The sequence below is a fragment of the Phaethon aethereus genome (assembly GCF_964289735.1).
Source record: "Phaethon aethereus genome assembly, chromosome: 3".
Taxonomy (NCBI): domain Eukaryota; kingdom Metazoa; phylum Chordata; class Aves; order Phaethontiformes; family Phaethontidae; genus Phaethon; species Phaethon aethereus.
Window position 1 is genome coordinate 93,982,221 of NC_138576.1, and position 16,810 is coordinate 93,999,030.

The following is a 16,810-nucleotide window of genomic DNA, read 5'->3' on the forward strand; positions in this document are numbered from 1 at the left end:
CCCTGGCAGGGCCGGCAACCGAAACATCTGCTCTCCATTGCGACCACCCCCCTCCGGCAAACACCCTTCCCCTGCCGCCGCCGCTCCTCCTCCCTTCCCGCTCCGGCTCCGCTCGCACTCGCCGCTTCCTCTCTTCCAGCGATGTTTTCCTGCTCCACGGGGCGACGTGTTTGCTGAACTTTTCTAACAGTTTGGGGGGCGGGTGGGGGGAACCTGAGGCTTTTTTTACTTTCTCCTCCTGGAGCAGGTTGGGGGGGGAGGGAGGCGGCAGCGAGCGCTGGAAGGATCCGCACCCGGGGCGCAGGCAGCGGGTCGCAGGCGCACGCGTCCTTCGGCCGACAGGCAACCCTCGCACCGGGGGTCCTGCTGTGGAAATGGCTCGGATCAGATGGGGCTTCCTCCTCCACCTCGCTGCCTGTGCACTTTTGTCACCAGCGCTTGCTGCCTCCGAAAAGGGCAGGCTGAGGAGGATCACGTACGTCCTGCAGCCCGGCCGGGCGGGCTCCTCCGGCAGCCGGCATCAGCGCCCGGCCCTCCTCCCGGGGGAGCAGCAGCAGCGCACGTTTAACGTACAGCTGAACACGCGCTACGGCGGCGGCGGCACCCTGGAGCGGACCCGGCGGATGAGCAGCAAGCCGGGCGGCGCGGGCGTCCAGCTCCGCTTGAGCCCCGCCGGACAGGTCCACCCCAACTCCGCCGCTCCCGCCGCCTCCTTCTCCAAGCCGGCCCGCTTCGGCCCGCGGCCCAAGCCACCGCCGGGACCCCACGGCAACAGCAGCGCCGGCCTGCCCCTCCGCCAGAAGCACCAGCTGCCGCCGCCGCCGGGGTAAGGCGCCCTCCCGCCGGCCGTGCCCCGGCACGTACCCCGCTCCCCAGCACGGCTCAGGCGACGGTGGTGCCGCAGCTTCCCTCCCCCCGCGAGCACCTTCGTTGCGGCCGTTGTCGCCTTCCCTGGGGGAAGGGGGTGGGGATCGGGGGAGACCCCGCCGGGCTCCTGGGGGGCCCCGCGGCATTACCTGCCCGCCGCCGGTGCCCAGCTGGCCGCCACCAGCGGGCGCGGAACCTCCCCGTTTCTTTGCCGCCTCCTCGCGGCACCTGAGGCCGGGCGTAGGGCCGGCCCCCCACCTCCCTCCTCCCCCGAGCCCGCGGCTCCGGGCTGAGGCGTCGAGTGCACGAGGAGCCCCGCAGCCGCCCCTCCCCGCCGTGGCGACCCCGGCCCTGCCCGGGCCGAGCCGCAGCCCCCGCCTCTGTCGTCTGCGCCCCCGAAAAGCCGCGCTCGGGGTGCCCGTCCGTCCCCGGCCCTCTCCGGGAGGCGCCAGCCCGCCTTTCCAGTCAGAGCCGGCGCCGGGCGAGGATTTTCCTCAAACGCTCTTCGAGCGGCTTAATTCTTCCCGCCTTTTCCCTCCCCGGCCCAGCGCCCGCCCCGCGGCCCGGCTGGGGATGGGGAGCGGGGCCGGCCGCCGCCGCGGCGCCGGGGGGGCCCCGCCGGACCCTCGTCCGTCTTTACTGTTTCCGCAGGGTCAATGTCTGCGGGGGGCAGTGCTGCCACGGCTGGACCAAGGCCACGGGCTCCCAGAGGTGCATCAAACGTGAGTAGCCGGGTGGGTCGTGGGGGGTGTGGGCACCCATGGGGACTGCACTGGCACCTGGTGAGGCGGTGGATGCTGACATCGGCTGTGGAAGACGTTCCAGCTGAGCTACAGATCCCACCTGCGCTGCCCTGGCCCGGTTACCTAGTGTGCTTGCTTGAGCCCTTCCCCCGCAGCATCATGGCGTGCAGCAGTCATAACACTCCACTTTTCATCCCTAAATCACAACTTGCGAAGCTTCAGCTTTGCTAAAGGATGAACAGTGAGTGCTTCTTAGGTTTATTCTCAGCACAGGTAGTGGCATTTTTGGAGAGAGCCTTGTAGAGGTTATTTTCTGTGGAAACCCCCTCCCCATCTTAAATGCTTGGGTACTGGGAGTTTTTTTGAACAGAGGGGCTTAATAGGGTAAAGAACCTGCCGGAGGAGCACAGGTGGGGAGCAAGGAATTGCCACCTGCCATCTCGCTGTCCCTTCACCAGCAGCCCATGTGATGATCCTGTGCTTAGGGCATGGTCTTTTTTGAAGCATTGAACAAGAAAAAGAAGTTTTGGAGAAGCTCCTGTACCGGGATGTACCTTTACTGGGATCTCTAGAAACACAGAATATGTGCATAAAATAACACTGATCGAATCAATGTTATTGGACTGGGGTTGTCCTTTCTAGTGAAGAACAAGAAGAATCTTTGCTAGTTTAGGCAGGATTCAGGGTGACTGCAAAGGGCTAAACTGGAGTGATGTTGCCATGAGGTCATGGAAGACTGGAATGACTTACCTCTTTAGAAAACCCGTTTAGGTATCAGCAAAATTGGTCAGATCTCGGAACATTGCTTTAGTTCAGCAGGACAGACTTCGTCCTCTGTGAGAGTTCGAGGAAGCAATGCTTTCAAGATGCAAACTCTGTTTGGGTTTTTTTTATAGTGGCTTTTGTCCCTGTGTGGAATTTTTCACAATAGGGAGCAATCACATTTGTAATCCTCAGTAAGGTCAAGTACCTTTGACCTGCATGGAGCTGTTGCTAAGAAGCAAAGACTTTATTACAGTAGGCTGTTAAAGACAAAACTTCACAATTTCCCTAACCAACTTAGATATGCATTTAAGGTAGTGTTCTAAATTAACATTTTCAACTTAAAATACATGCTGCTGGGTTGGGTTAATCACCTTTTTTGTTTAACACATGCTACAAGTGCTAGAATTATTTCCTTCAGCTTACGTTGTCTGAGATGGTATTTTGAGGGTAATTGCAGAGCTTAATAAACATCTACCTTAGCTGAAAGACTAATCAAAGTGGGGGAAAAAAACGCCTATAATTTCAGGTGATTAAAAGTCAGAAACTGTATTTCAACTGCAATGGTATTGTCAACCAATTTTATTTTAACTATTTTGAACAAAACCCAAACAATTTTCCTTTTTGTGGCTCTCTCTCTGTCTTCTAGTAACTTTTTTCCAGATAACGTCAATCCATCCTTTTTAACTTTTCTTTATAAACTAGGTAATTGCTTTCTGCCCTTTAAGTTTCATCTTTTCAACTTGTCCCATTATTATCCAGCTCTTCCTTCCTTTTTGTCTTCTTTTTTATTCCTTTCTATTTTTAGGGCCTTCAATAAGGGCTAAGTCAGGCAATTAGATTTTTATGGATAACTGTGTAGAATCTCATTTAAGTCTGTGAATTACTTGGTTCATTCATATAGTTATCAGAGGAATGGAGTAGCAGAGAAAGAGTTAAAAGAAAGGTGTGGGGGATTTTCTTTTTGACCTTTCTTTCTCATTTTGTGTGTCTGATATCAAGCCCTCCTTAGCATTAAATATTTTTGCTGCCTTCTCTGTTACTCTGATACCTCCCAGCAGTGGTATAATATACTTGGCTTGGGTCTTCTCAGTTTTACCCCTCTCTTGGCAAGGCAAGGGAAGCACTAAATGTACTGAAGTTGTCTGTTTTGTAACTTAGGCAAATCATGAGATAGCATTGACTTGATTTAGCAGTAGAATATTAGTCTCACAGTCATAAAAGCCAGATATCTCATTTTCTTGAACCTCCTGATGTTCCATTCAGAAGAACAGAAACTCTATAACTGAACAAAAGTTAACCCCCTCGTTTCCTGTAAAAATAAGTGATTTTTAAATTCAGATAGTGCACACAGTTGCTTTTGAGTGGATTATTGCAGTTGTGGATTAATTGTCACAGATGCATGCACACCTGAGCTGACTTCATGCAGAGTCAGTTTGGATCTGTCAGTGTTTATTAGCTCAGGCTCAATATCACTTTAATAAGCTATTTGGCCTCCAGGGCCAAAAATATATTCTTTTGTGTGGTGCAAAGCCTGAGCTAATAAAACCCAGACCCATACTGGCTCTTTCCAGAGCCAGCTTCCATTTGTCTTCCAGAAAGGGAGTGCTGAGAGCCAGCTCTGATCAGTGAGGCTTATTAGCTCAGGTGTAATCCCAGGCTGGAACAAGCACCATGTGTTTCTGTTCTGCTGCACCTGTGTGAATAAGCCTGCCTGTAACCCACAGAAAGAGGGGGTGAAGGGAAGCAGTATGATCTTGTAGCCCAGGCTTTGTTAACCTTCCCTCTTGCCTTTCTTTTGCGTGGTGCTGTTTGCTAGCCCTACTTTCTCATGCATGGTGCTATGGCTGAGGCTGATGTTCCCTTGAGTGACTTCCAGCCCAGGTGGGTGGCAGTCTGGCTGGGATGAGTGGCAGCTGCATTGCATTTCCCTCAGTAGCAGCCACAGGGGCTGTTTGAAATGTTTCTCTGCAGGTCAGAGGGCAGCATCTGCATGGAGGAGTCAAGTGGACTTTTCAAGTCCTTTTTCTAAATTTTAGCTTGAAGGTGAACTGCCTGTTATGTTTACAGTATTCATGTTATCTTGGAAGCCTTACAGTTCTTAGAAGGTGAGCTTCTGTGTTCGTGTTAATCACCTGTATGAGAATGTCTACTGTATCCTACTTTAGACATACAGATGTTCCCCCCCTCTGTGCTAATACTTCAGTTTTGCATTGTAAAGTTTTATCGTAAGAACTTTTTTCAAACTTGTGTGACTTTGCTTATAAAGAACTCCATCATTCTGATTAAAAAGATGATATCATAATGCTCAGCGTTAAAAGTGTTCAGAATTGTTTTACATTGGGAGAATGACTTCTAACAATCAAAAACCAACCTTTATGAAGCATTCAGAACATCTACCTTTGGGTAAAGACAAAGGTGGGAAAAATTCAACCACAGCAATAAACACCTTGGAAAGTTATAAGCGCGTGAAAAGGGTTTATGGCAAAGATTGTCTTCCAGTCATACTTATCATGGGTTATAATCTGTGTAAGCGCAATAATAAGATACCACCAAGGCTGGAGACATCATGTTTTGTTAGTACTTGTTGCATTACCAGAGCATTATAGAAACATTAATGAGCTCTATAATATGGCTGTAAGGCAAGTAAAACCTAGAATGTGGGGTTTTTGTTATTTCATTTATGGAAATTGAACCATAGGTTAAATGCGGCCTTGGACAAGTCGTAACAACTGACTGGAAGGCTTAAGCTGGAAATGAGGAGTTCTTGCCTCTCCACTACATGTTTATCCTACTGAAACCTGTTGTCTCCTATTTTATTACTTGCTCCTAAATTTCTATTAGTTAATACTACTTCCTACAAAATATGATCTGCTGTTTGTTCTGTTCTTGTTTTCTTTCTCTTAATGATTACAAGGAAATGTTTTTCATGTTAGGAAGTAAAGAGAGAAATCATTGTATGCAGGATTTGATATCTTAAAAAAAATATTAACAGAACCACCTTATTGTAATAGTAGACACCTTCTAAAATGTATAATAATGTATAATGTGTATATATATGTGTATATATATAATGTATAATAATGTGTTTTGTCTGGTGTATTAATATAAATTTTTCTCAATGTAAACTGGATAGTTTAAAAAATAGCATTGCCTGGAGGAATTCTAACTTTCACTAATATAGCAATGAAAATTAACAACTGCTAGTGGAAAGGAGAGAGATGGCTGTTAATGGAGTACTGAAGTATGAGCTTCTTATTGCAGAGGTGTAAGGAAGGCTCATAGGGCAAATAGGTGAGAGTGCATTTTGCAGGATTATGCCTAGAGTAGATTTCTTATAGGGAGATGAATTACCATCTGTGTAGATGTAGAACCCAGGTACACCATCCTTGTCAATTAAGAGAAGAAGGATCTTGGGTTTTTGTCAGGTGAAGGTGTTTTATGTGTGCATGGATGCTCGTAAGGTGAGGATTTTGGAGTTGGAACTGGACTAGGTCCTTTGGGTTTGGTCATGAAGTTCTTTCCTGTTTGTCTTGTGCTCAGGCACCTTGGAGAGGTGATCAGAAAATAAGACAAACAGTCTGTTGTCTTTTTTGTAGTAAAAGATTATCTTGTGTATTCTCTTCTCTTTTGAAAGACTTCCTGACTCAATATTAAATAAATGCACTATAGATAAACAAGGTTTAACTTATTTTTCAGAATAAGAAAATCTACAACAGTAGAGTCTTCCTGCTCGACAAGGAGGAGACTAGAAATTTGTCTTAATATTTGCCCAGAGGAAGGTCCCTTTTGTTCAGTTACCAAAACTGCATGGCCTCTTCTTGTGTATTGCTACTCAGTTTGAGACATCTGATCCCCTAAACCTCCAGAGCTATACTTCTCACTATTGCTGAGTTAGCACCCTACAGCTTTGTGTCTCCTTCAGGACAAGGCTACTTCACAATGTGACCAGTAGTTCTAACTGGACCCCCAGTTGTCCAAGACCTGGATGGAGCATTCCCTAGGTTGTTTATAGCTTGTGCTCCTGCATTTTCTTGGAGGAGGTGAAGAAAAGGTTGCATGCTTAAGTCTTGTTCTGATACAGGGTTTAGGATCTGTACCTGGAAGCTTAGAAGCATACATGGGTCCCCCAGTTTAGATATAAAACTCTGTACCACCAAATATTTTAATATTAGTTGCTCAGAATCTCCTCTTTCTCTGTCTTCGGTTCAGCTCTTAGAAATGGTGGTATCCAGGAGAGCTGTACTTCTGATCATTGGAACTGAGTACTTCAAATGTTTGCAGCTGTGCTTCATGGAGGTTTTCTGGTCATAAATGATTCCAGAGGCTTGTGCTTAATCAGTTTGGTGGCTTTGAGTTTTACCAACTTCTGTTTATTTACATTCTGTATACAAAGCCTAACTGTAACATATTCTCCCCAATGTTGTTTCTTCTCATTCTAAGACCATCATCTTTGTAAAAGCAGTATCAATCCCCTTCAAATTATGTCTAAATCAAAATTACATGTCTCAATTTTTAAGAGACATAACTACTTTGACCTCATGTCATTGACCTATACATTAGTCACTTTTAATCTACTCTTTTGTGGCTTTTAAACACTTAAAGATGAAAAACTGAAGCCATTACTTGGGTAGCTTGGTTTTGCCTCTGCTCTGCTTGCTACTGTAATATGTAAATAAAACTTTTGAATTTCATATACAAGGAATAGATTAGCTTTTGTAGTGGGAAAGCTCTTGTGAGCCCTCAGCGGTAGTTCCACTCTGCTTTATTTTCGCTTACTGTCCTTGGGAAGGGGGGAGAATGAGAGGATCCACATTCTTGTAATCTTTGGCTTTGCCTACATTAGCAAGCAGCATGAACTAAGGGGAGCAGATCTATAGACTAAAGCCTTTGATTTTGATGACCTGAGGCCCGTGGTATGCATGTTGCAGGGCTTAGTGTTTTGTTTTGGACTAGGTATAGTCTGGTCTCATGGAATGAATGCCAATATGAGGCTGAAATACATTAGGTGCATTCTTGGAGCGTTCATGTTTTGGGTTTAGTTTTTTTATTTTTTTTTTCCTCTGCATGTAAAAGAAATACAGTGTGCGTGCCTTAAGATAGCCTCACAACATGAACCAAACCCTTGTGAGTGTGATTGATAAGGTATGCTTCAAGAGAGAATCTTGACCCGAGCTAAAGCAGTAGCGCAGACTTTGAGCAGTGTCTGTCTCCTGGCCATCGATGGCGGCCAGCTTCCGTCCCACGAGAGGAGGCAGTAAGAGCTGTGAGAAGATGAGGAGCTGTTAGCTGCTCCCTGCCACACAGATGTGACCATGCTGCGTGCCATTGCCACATTTTGGTGAGGAAACCTAAGTCCACAATTAGTAGGAGGTGAAACCTACCCAGCCTTTTCTTTGTGAGCCATTTGGGACTTAACTAGAAACAAGTAAGGTTATAATGTTACATAGTCTCCATTTCATACAAAGACTATGTGTGTATAGACTTAAAACAAACAACAACAAAAAAACCCTTAAAAGATGCTTCTCAAGATGTGCTTCTGCACTGAAGCAGATGACAGATGGACAGTGAACTCGTTCAGCTCATTGCAGCAGAGTTATCAAAAGAAACAGGACATGTAGTAAAGTTGTAAATCTGCAGTGGATAAAAAGTCCTAAACACTTCCTTTGTTAGTATAGTATCAGAAGGAACCCAGAAAACTGGGGTTTTGTTTTTTTTTTCTTTTCAGATTTGTTGGCTATTTATTTTCAATGTGTAAGTTGGAAGGTGAGTAGAAAGCTGTGTAGGTGCTGGGCAGAGCCGTGGGGGAGCAAACACCAGCAACTGCAGTGTTCTATTTCTGCACGTGTGTGCAGGAACAAAGTGGCGTCTTGACAGTGAAGCGATACTCTGATACTAGTCTTACACCTCTCTTCTGGAAGGCCGCTCTTCCTGAGCGTGGAGAAGGGAAGAGCTGGAAGCAGGGTGTGCTCCCCTCTCCTTCCTCTCCAGCCAAGTAAGAGAGCAGGACAAAGCAGCTGTGCATGGGGGATCAGCAAGCCTCCTGGCCTTTGGGGAAGCAGGGTTGTAGTGAGGGGTGGGGTTCTGCGCTCCGCGGGGCCTAGAGAAGAAGTTGGGTGCAGCACCTCTAACAATATCCTTCTTTGCAGCCTCCAACATGAAGGGCTGCTTGTGCCAACTGATCCTGCCTCAAAGGAGGCTTGGCTTGCCTGGGAGCTGCAGGGTTAGTAGAGGGTGGATGGAGAGGGGCACAAACCTTCTTCACCTGGCTCTGTGTTCAAATACTGCACCAACAGTGTTAGCTTTAGTTTTTTTGTTCTGCCTTTAAAAGCACCAGTACTTGATTTGCATTGTAGCCTAATTTATTCCTAGAAAACAGATCTTCACCATTGACTGCAGAAAGCAAGCAAAGCTTTAGCATCTCTCCGCACTTCTGACTGCACACAGAAGGGGAACAAGGATTTTACGTGTTAGCAAGGCAACATGTTCATTTAAATACAGGGCTAAAAATAGTTCTACTCGGCCATGTTCTTTTCTTGTGAAATGCAGATATTAATCCCTCTATAAACCTAGAGTTTTGGAGAGCTGCTTCCTGATAAAGGGGGATAGTTCTGTGTCTTATGGCAAGACTTATTTTTTTTCATAATTCAAATCAATTTTTTTATTATCTCTAGACAGCAGCTTAGGCCTCAATTTCTGGAGAAACTCCACTAAATGGTGAACTCTTATTGAGAGTTGGCTGGGTTTAGGAAGAACTTTATTGTTCTTAGCATTTTAATTACTCTTATGATTAATAGTCTTTTCTCTGGTATTTCCTTTCTGTAACACTTCAGCTGTCTGAATCCTACATACAGTTAAAATTTTTCAGTTGTCTTTTTATTGAGTTTCTCTTAATTTTTTCAGTTTTCTGTGTATTTCTTACAAGGTATTTTGTAAGAAAATTAATAAGCACTGTAATGAGAAAGGTTAGAGAATTAAAAGGATTGCAGACTGGAGTGTTAACCACTCTGGCAAGCAAGAAGAGCGTGTAACATGAATCTGCTGTAGTGAATGATTTTTTTTTTTTTAATACTGAAATGATAGAAGAATCTATAGCATATGAAATGTCTGTACTGTTAGAATATGTATAATTGCAATCTCATATGATTAAATACTCTAAAATGTTTCCCAGATTGCACAGTCTAACTTAAGTATTTATACTAGATAAACTTCAGTAAATACAACATTAATGAAAATGCCAAGTATCAAACAGCATGTTTTATTTTTATGACTGATAAAATAATGTGTCCTTTTGGTGAGGTTAGGCTTTTGAAGTATTTGAGTATAGCTGCTACTAAATTCTGATAAATCTTAGCATTTAGAGGTAATACTATGAAGATACTTTATTAAGATTATTTTCTATGTAACTTATGTTGTTGTTGGGCTAGGAGAGAAACTCTGTGATTTTTTGTTTGTTTGTTTTAAAAGAAATATGTATGCCAAAAGCATTGGTTTTTGTTTCCCTCCTTTCTTGGAGGTCATGTTTATGTAGCCATCTACACCAGTGTGGGAATCAGATGTTTTGAAGTGGACCAGTCAAGAATTCCAACAGTGACGCATGCTTTTATTTGAAGTATATTTAGGGAAAGAATTCCCTAAGACCATATAGTTGTGATAAAAACAAAGTTCTTGTGTAGGAAGACACAGATGGTCATAATACTTCCGCCATTAGTAGTGTAGAGGTCATACAGGTTTTCAGCAGTTAGTGCCGTTTCTTCTCATTATTTAAGTAATTTCAACTTTTTTGTGGAATGGTCTTACAACATGGTTGTCTCACCCTTGGATGCAGATTCCTCTCTCCTCAATCCTCAGTGACTGTGTAGAATTTTTGGATATATTTCTGGTAAAATTCAACTTTTGAAAACTGTTTGCAGAGAGGTACTCAGATGGAGAACTAGATGCCCTGAAAAGCATTAGATGATGAGCACCAAGTGTTCCTTCTGTTAGCTTTTGATTTTTCTAGTCTCCATTGTAATGCTTACAACGACTTAAAAGACTCAAAATGGTATCCAGAATAAAAGGGTAAAAGTAAGTGATGACCTAATCAGAAAGGCAATTCAGAGAACAGGAATTTATTCTAAACTTTGCTGTGCCAGGATGTCGGGACCATATTCAGATTTTTCTGAGGGAAACTGGAGTATGCCTTTTTCCTTTCAGAAGCCACAGCTTGTTGCTCTTCGGAGAAAGTGCTTCACTGCTTTTCTTTTGGAATCAGTGGGGTGTCATCATGCTGTCTTTCAAGGCAGCAGGAGTTAAAGGTGCCTTTGTATCACAACTTTTTGTTTAGGATGTGTGCTCAACCAAGATGAGCTTTGGTTTGGTTTCCTTGTGTGCTTGAGGAATAGAAATGTTGAGGTAATGAAATAGAGAAAGACAGTATTTGCCATGCCCTTAACAGTATTCCAATGTTGCATGTAAAGGAACTTGAAATTTCTGCTCTCGCACAGGTATATCCGTATCACTGCATTGTTTTTTCCCATTTCTGTAAATGTGATGCATGCATATTTTCTTGACCATTAATGCTGGAATCTGAAAAAGCCCTACACTTCTAATCCTCCTTCCAGTTACTATATTTTCTATTATTTGCCCTCTAGCATGTATTTTACCTGACAGGATTTATGCACTCCTATGAGAGAAGTTGATGTATACTTTGTCAATATGCACAGTAATGAAATTTGTTAGAAGTCACTACATTCTGCTTAAGCTGATGCTTCACTATGTGTGGTTAAGAGGAGGAGGGGAAAAAAAATAGTAGTACATTAAATTTTATCTGAAAACAGAAAGGAAAAACCTAGTGGATGACCTTACTAGAACTAACACAAAACTCACAACACTGTTATAGTGTAATCATTGTATGGAAGTATTAGAAATTCAGGAATGACACTGAAAAATTGTTGCTGTCATTTAAGTACTAACCAACAGCAGTTGCTTGATGGAGGAGATGATTAAAGTTGGAGTGAGGCTAAAAGATAAGAGACTTTTGAGTGCAGGAAGCTTTTGGGACATTTAAATTGTTTTTTGTGAGTTTCTCACTGAAAAGTACATTTTTGTGGATTTCAAGTCTCCATGTGATCTAGAAACACAAATAAACTTGTAAATGAGGTGTTACTGTCTGAAGAAGGTAATTGTGAATCAAGATGAAATCAAAGTGATTAGCATGGGAATCAGATCTTAATGATCTTAATTCAAGAGTTATCAGGAATTTAATATAAAAGTTTTTTGTGACAAGTGCAGTTAGTTATACCTGTATTTTGATTCTTTCAACTGGTCTGAAAAAGCAATTTTTATCTAAACTTCAATTTATTATAGTATTTTATGCTTACTGATTTAATATATTAAATTGTGCTTAATTTAGTATCTATTAAAACAGAAATACATTCTGTGTATGTAGAAGAATGTTATAAATCTTACTTTAGGGCTTGCTCCTGCAAATATTTATATACTCTGAATAACATGAACACATGGACTGAAAAGTGCGTATGTATAGATCACTCCCAAACCAACATACAGTTGTGTTGGAAAGGGGGGGTGTTTAAGCCTAATGGTAACGTTGTTATTTTATACTTGCTTTTCTGAAAGAATGTTGTAAATACAACCATACCAGGGCTGATAAGTGTCCCTCTAACCCAGTATTCTGTCTGCAGTGGTGGCAAGCAGTAGTTGATGAGGGAAAGATACATGAAAAGGATGAACATCTTGGGATAAAGCAACAGAAAATGTGATTTAGGGACTTCCAAAGCAAATGTGGTACCGTGGCTTTATTTTCAGTGGATGCAGATTGCATGGTCTTAAGACACAAAAAACAAGCCAAAAGAACCTCATGTTCCTTCACCGTGGCTCTGGAAAGTGGGGGAGGTTGATTGTGTTGTCTGTGCCTGGCCTTCCAGCATGGTCAACTTCCTTGGAGCAGCAAGTTTTGGCTGATGAAACAAACAGGTTCAAAAAGCAGATCAGTGAACTCCTGGCAGAAAAGTCTGTAGAGGGTTATTAAACACAAAACCAGCACTCTTGCTCAGGAAACTGCTGAGCCTTTAGTTCTTGAAAGCTGTAGTTGTACAAACTTTTACTGCTTCTCACCTTGTCCTTACACATGTCCTTAAGCATCCACCTTAGTGATGGAGACTGGACTAAGTGGATCTTTGATATGACCCGCTAAGGCTAGTCTTGCTATTTGCATCTTTGCCAAGCTCCATTTTGAATTTGCAGTCATGACCTCCTTGAATTCAATAGGACCAAGCCTATTGCCTTTAATGGGAGTATATTGGCCCACTTCACAGTTTTAAACTTACTATTTCCACACTCTAGTTTTTGGAAGCTTAGCTTTATGGAAAATAATGGTGTTTTCAGTTAGATGTGCCATTATTGTTGTCTTCAAACAAAATAACTAGGTCATACATTTGGCATGCTGCAGCTGTCTTGAACATTTTTAAAACTAAACTGCTGTATTATGTCAATTAAAACATTCATTTTAATTCTTTCCTAAAAATGCGATCTTCTGTTAAATGACATTAATGAAGAACTTCAATCAAAGAGTGCATCGTTGTGAAGATCTAGTGGATCAGTTTTTCAACCTGCTGCCACTTTTCACGTGATTTGAGATGAACTGGGTCTTTTATAACATAGTTGCTAGATCTGGTGATGCTTGTTTTGTGATAAGGCCACCTAGAGTAAGGCAATTTGTCCTGCAGAGCTTTGTTTGGTTTATGTATATGTAAAGCTGAGAAACTTTTGGGGTTTACATTGCTGTCAGTGAAGTAAGAATCTTCAAGTCTGGGTAAAAAAGATAAGGTAGCTTCAAAGCAGGTTCTGTTTTCAGCTGCATAGTTTTAAATTCATTGTGACCTTTTTAGATTCACTTTGGAAACTTGTGTGTGTGTAAAATGTTACTTCACTTTTGAGAGGAGATACACAATGATCAGTGTCCTAGCAGAGTGGGTATTTTGTTATAATGGCTTTTGGGGGTGGTCTTGTTAGCTTACTTTTGTGTTTGCTTTTAGGTTTTTTTAATAACTTGTGGAGAAGCCTGGAGGTTAATACAGATGCATTTTCATAAATCTCAAGAAATACATGTTCAGTATGAATGTTTTTATAGAGTTGCAAAAATTGGACTTTTGAAAATCCTGATTTTTTTTTTTAACATAAATTTTTATGTGATGTTTTTCTAAAGCTCTCCAAACTGTGCACAAACTGTTTCACTGTGATCTCTATCCATTTTCTTCTGATAATGTGGATGATGGGGTCACTGTTCTGGTCTTAGAGTCTCTCCAAAGCCGATGAAACTTCATTAGAATTTAATGCTCCTGAATCTATTTTCCAAAGATATAATTAATTTCAGTTATGTGCATATAAGCAAATTTTTACTGCTTGTAGCATAACCTAGGTCTTGGAGGAAGAAACAAGCAAGAGTTGGCTTGTATATTACAACAGATGCTTGTTGTAAATCCCTTCTCAAGTTTACAGTAAAACTGGTCTTCAGTCTTCAAGCAAAGACAAAATATATTCTCAAAAATAAACAGAAATATAAGTAAGCAGATAATTACTTTTTTTGTTGTCAGGGAGATGCATAATAAGCAATTAAGCTAGCTTAACTAAGTAGTATTGAAAAGGAGATACGTTGCTGAACGCATATGAAAGGGGGAAGTAGATGTGAGAAGAACCCCATGCAAAGCTCAAGTTGAAGTTGTAGGGCAATTCTAGTGTCATGTACAGGCTGTATACATGATACATCTATATCAGATGGTACTATCAGCTGGCGTATTAGTCCTCCAAATTAACACAGTCCCATCCTAATAAGTTATTTCATATGTGTACTTGTGTGCTTACTTTATTTTTACATATAAATGTGTGTATTAAAACTTGATTGAAGTGCCAGGTACTACAATTTATTTGGACCAAGGCTGTGGACTTTTTAAAAAATAAAATAATTGTGCAATTGGATATACCTGAATATGGTGCAGAATCACATGTTATGGTTTAAGATATGAACTTGCCTATTTTAGTAAAAACTGTAGACTTTATGATCTGGCATATCATTTTATCTATGTTAAAAGATCTTTAACAGTATTAAAAGTAAGCTTAGTTTGAAGAAGAAAAGTAGCTCAGCAGTGATTCTTCTTATAAATGCTTCATTGTATACCATCTCTAATGGGACTAATGAAGAAAGCTAATTTAATTAGAATTGTATTTACTGTTAAATTGTATCCGCAGGGTAAGAGAATTGATTTGGTTTGCCATCTTTGTGTTATTTTAAGATTCTCTAAATACAATAGCATTATAAGTTTAAGTATCCAAAATAAATCCTCAAATTAGGCATACCTTTGCAATGTTATGTATCCATACAATCAGCAACTGCATTTGCTTTTTTCATTTTCTTGGTGGGATTTGCTTCTTAAAGTTTCTTGATCTTTCAGAATGGAATTGATTCTGCTTTAACTAGGTCTACAAGCTGGGTGTTGAGTCTAGATAGATTATTCAGACTCCCTCTATAGTCAGTGGATAGAGCAACACAAACAGTGCAATTGAAAGCGAATTGTCTTTTGAAGAATTTTCACTGGTGGTACAAAGAATGCATAGAAGCTAGTTCAGGATAATCAGAAGCACCTGTCTGTTATTCAAAGAATGCAACCCCTGTGTGTAGCTATGTCTCTAGCAGCAGTTTGTGCATCTCCTTTTTTATGTTGTTAGGGTGGTGATATCAGAGGGAATTTCATTTGGACTTCAGAGCAGGAAGGGTTGAATCACTTCATGCTTCTCTGCATTGTTTTGGTCCTCTGTAATGTGACTCTAAGGATTCCTGCTAGGTACCTATGAAGAGTCTGTGATTTTAAATAGTAATAGAATGAATCCAAGCCTGGATCAGTAGTAAAACTCTATATAATCTGTGTAATATTGTTTCAACAGATGCAGTTTCAATGTTAAAAGTATGGGGAAGGAGGAGCAGGGAAGGAGAGTATAAAAGGCTGATAACGGGGAGATTTGAAACAATGCTGTATTTCTTGATTTACAGTGTACATTTCCTGTTTTTATCCCACCAGCATTTCATTTTTCTAACTTGTCAAAAGTTATGCATGTCTTATGTAGCAAAGCAGAAAAAACTGTACCAACTTACATACTATCTTTTGTGAGCTTAAAAATGTTGCGCTCTCCTACTCCAACTAGTAGTAGCAATTAATGTCCTTTCTCTATTGCGGGGAGGGTTTGCATTTTCCTTCATGCTTTGTTTCACAGGCACTTTTTAAAATGTCTTTTCTTAGCTAACTGTGCACCACCATGCCAAAATGGAGGGATGTGCCTGCGACCTCAACTTTGTGTGTGTAAACCAGGAACAAAAGGTAATTCCTGTGAGGATACAGTCATGCAAGACACATCTTCCACTGGAGGCCGGAGCCCTGGTGTTCCCCCGTGGCCCATACCCCAGCAGGCTGCCCAGCAGACCTTCTCTCAGAAGGTGCAGGTCCCACCGAAGGTTGGCCCTATGACTCAGATGGCATTCACTATCAAGCAGAAGCCTCCTGTTGGGTTACCACAGCAGATGCAACCACAGTAAGTGTTTTCTTTGCTTTCAAAGTCCAGTATGTTAGATTTATAAAAATATTGTTCCTTGCAAGTGTTTTCAAATAATCATACTTGGAAACTTTCACAGATTTCTTTTTAAGAGCTTTTTATTTTAACTGGTAAACTTCAGAGGATTTTTAAACTTCTATTACTTATGAGCCAGATCTCCTCACCTGAACAGAATATCCCTTAGTATAAGTCAACTTTATTTTCCTTAGAATGATAATGATGTACTAATTTCAGCGGAGTTACTCTTAATTTGCACTAGTGACTTCTTGAGTTTAGCCTAGAATAAGGTCTGGCATGGCATTTCAACACCTTGCATAACTGAGGAGAGTAAGATTTGGTGCTTGTGTTGTGTTCTAGTTTCTTTCTTCCGTTTGCATTATGTTTTCTTTTTAAAAATAAGTGGGTATGGTTTTACTACAATGGATACTTCTGCTTGCTTGTGTTTGAGGTTCAGGATTGCATCTGCCTGTCATGGGTAGTAAGGAAACACCCCTCTTGTTGGAGAATTTTTTTTTCTGCCTCTTCAAGTGGCTGGTGACTTAGGCAGACTTTGATATTACTCTCATTAGTTTAAATACATCAAGTGAGCCTGAAATTTCTCTAACTATAGTGTTGTTTTTATTAATGTGTCTGACTTTAACTTGTTTCAGAGCTGTGTTTGATATGGGGGGGCAGAGTTGCACAGGAGAGTGGCAATATTGTTGAATGTGGACAGTTTTAGGTGTCTGCAGCAGCTACTGTCCTTCCAGTTTCAGGTGAAGTCGGTGACAAAAAGTGTTTCCATCTGTAGCAGGTGTTGCTTTTGGATAGCTGTAAGCAAGATGCAGTCTGTCTTG

At 41.8% G+C, this 16,810-nt stretch overlaps 1 protein-coding gene across 1 annotated transcript in view; it reads left to right on the forward strand.

Moving 5' to 3' along the window:
- Positions 1-374: 374 nt before the first annotated feature.
- LTBP1 (latent transforming growth factor beta binding protein 1) overlaps positions 375-16,810 on the forward strand; it is a gene marked incomplete at both ends in the record, with an annotated part of 200,233 nt that continues 183,797 nt past the window's right edge. Inside the window, 3 exons of the mRNA XM_081997791.1 lie at positions 375-826; positions 1,519-1,589; positions 15,665-15,953. Coding sequence (XP_081853917.1) covers positions 375-826; positions 1,519-1,589; positions 15,665-15,953 — 812 coding nt within the window. The remainder of the gene's footprint in view (positions 827-1,518; positions 1,590-15,664; positions 15,954-16,810) is intronic.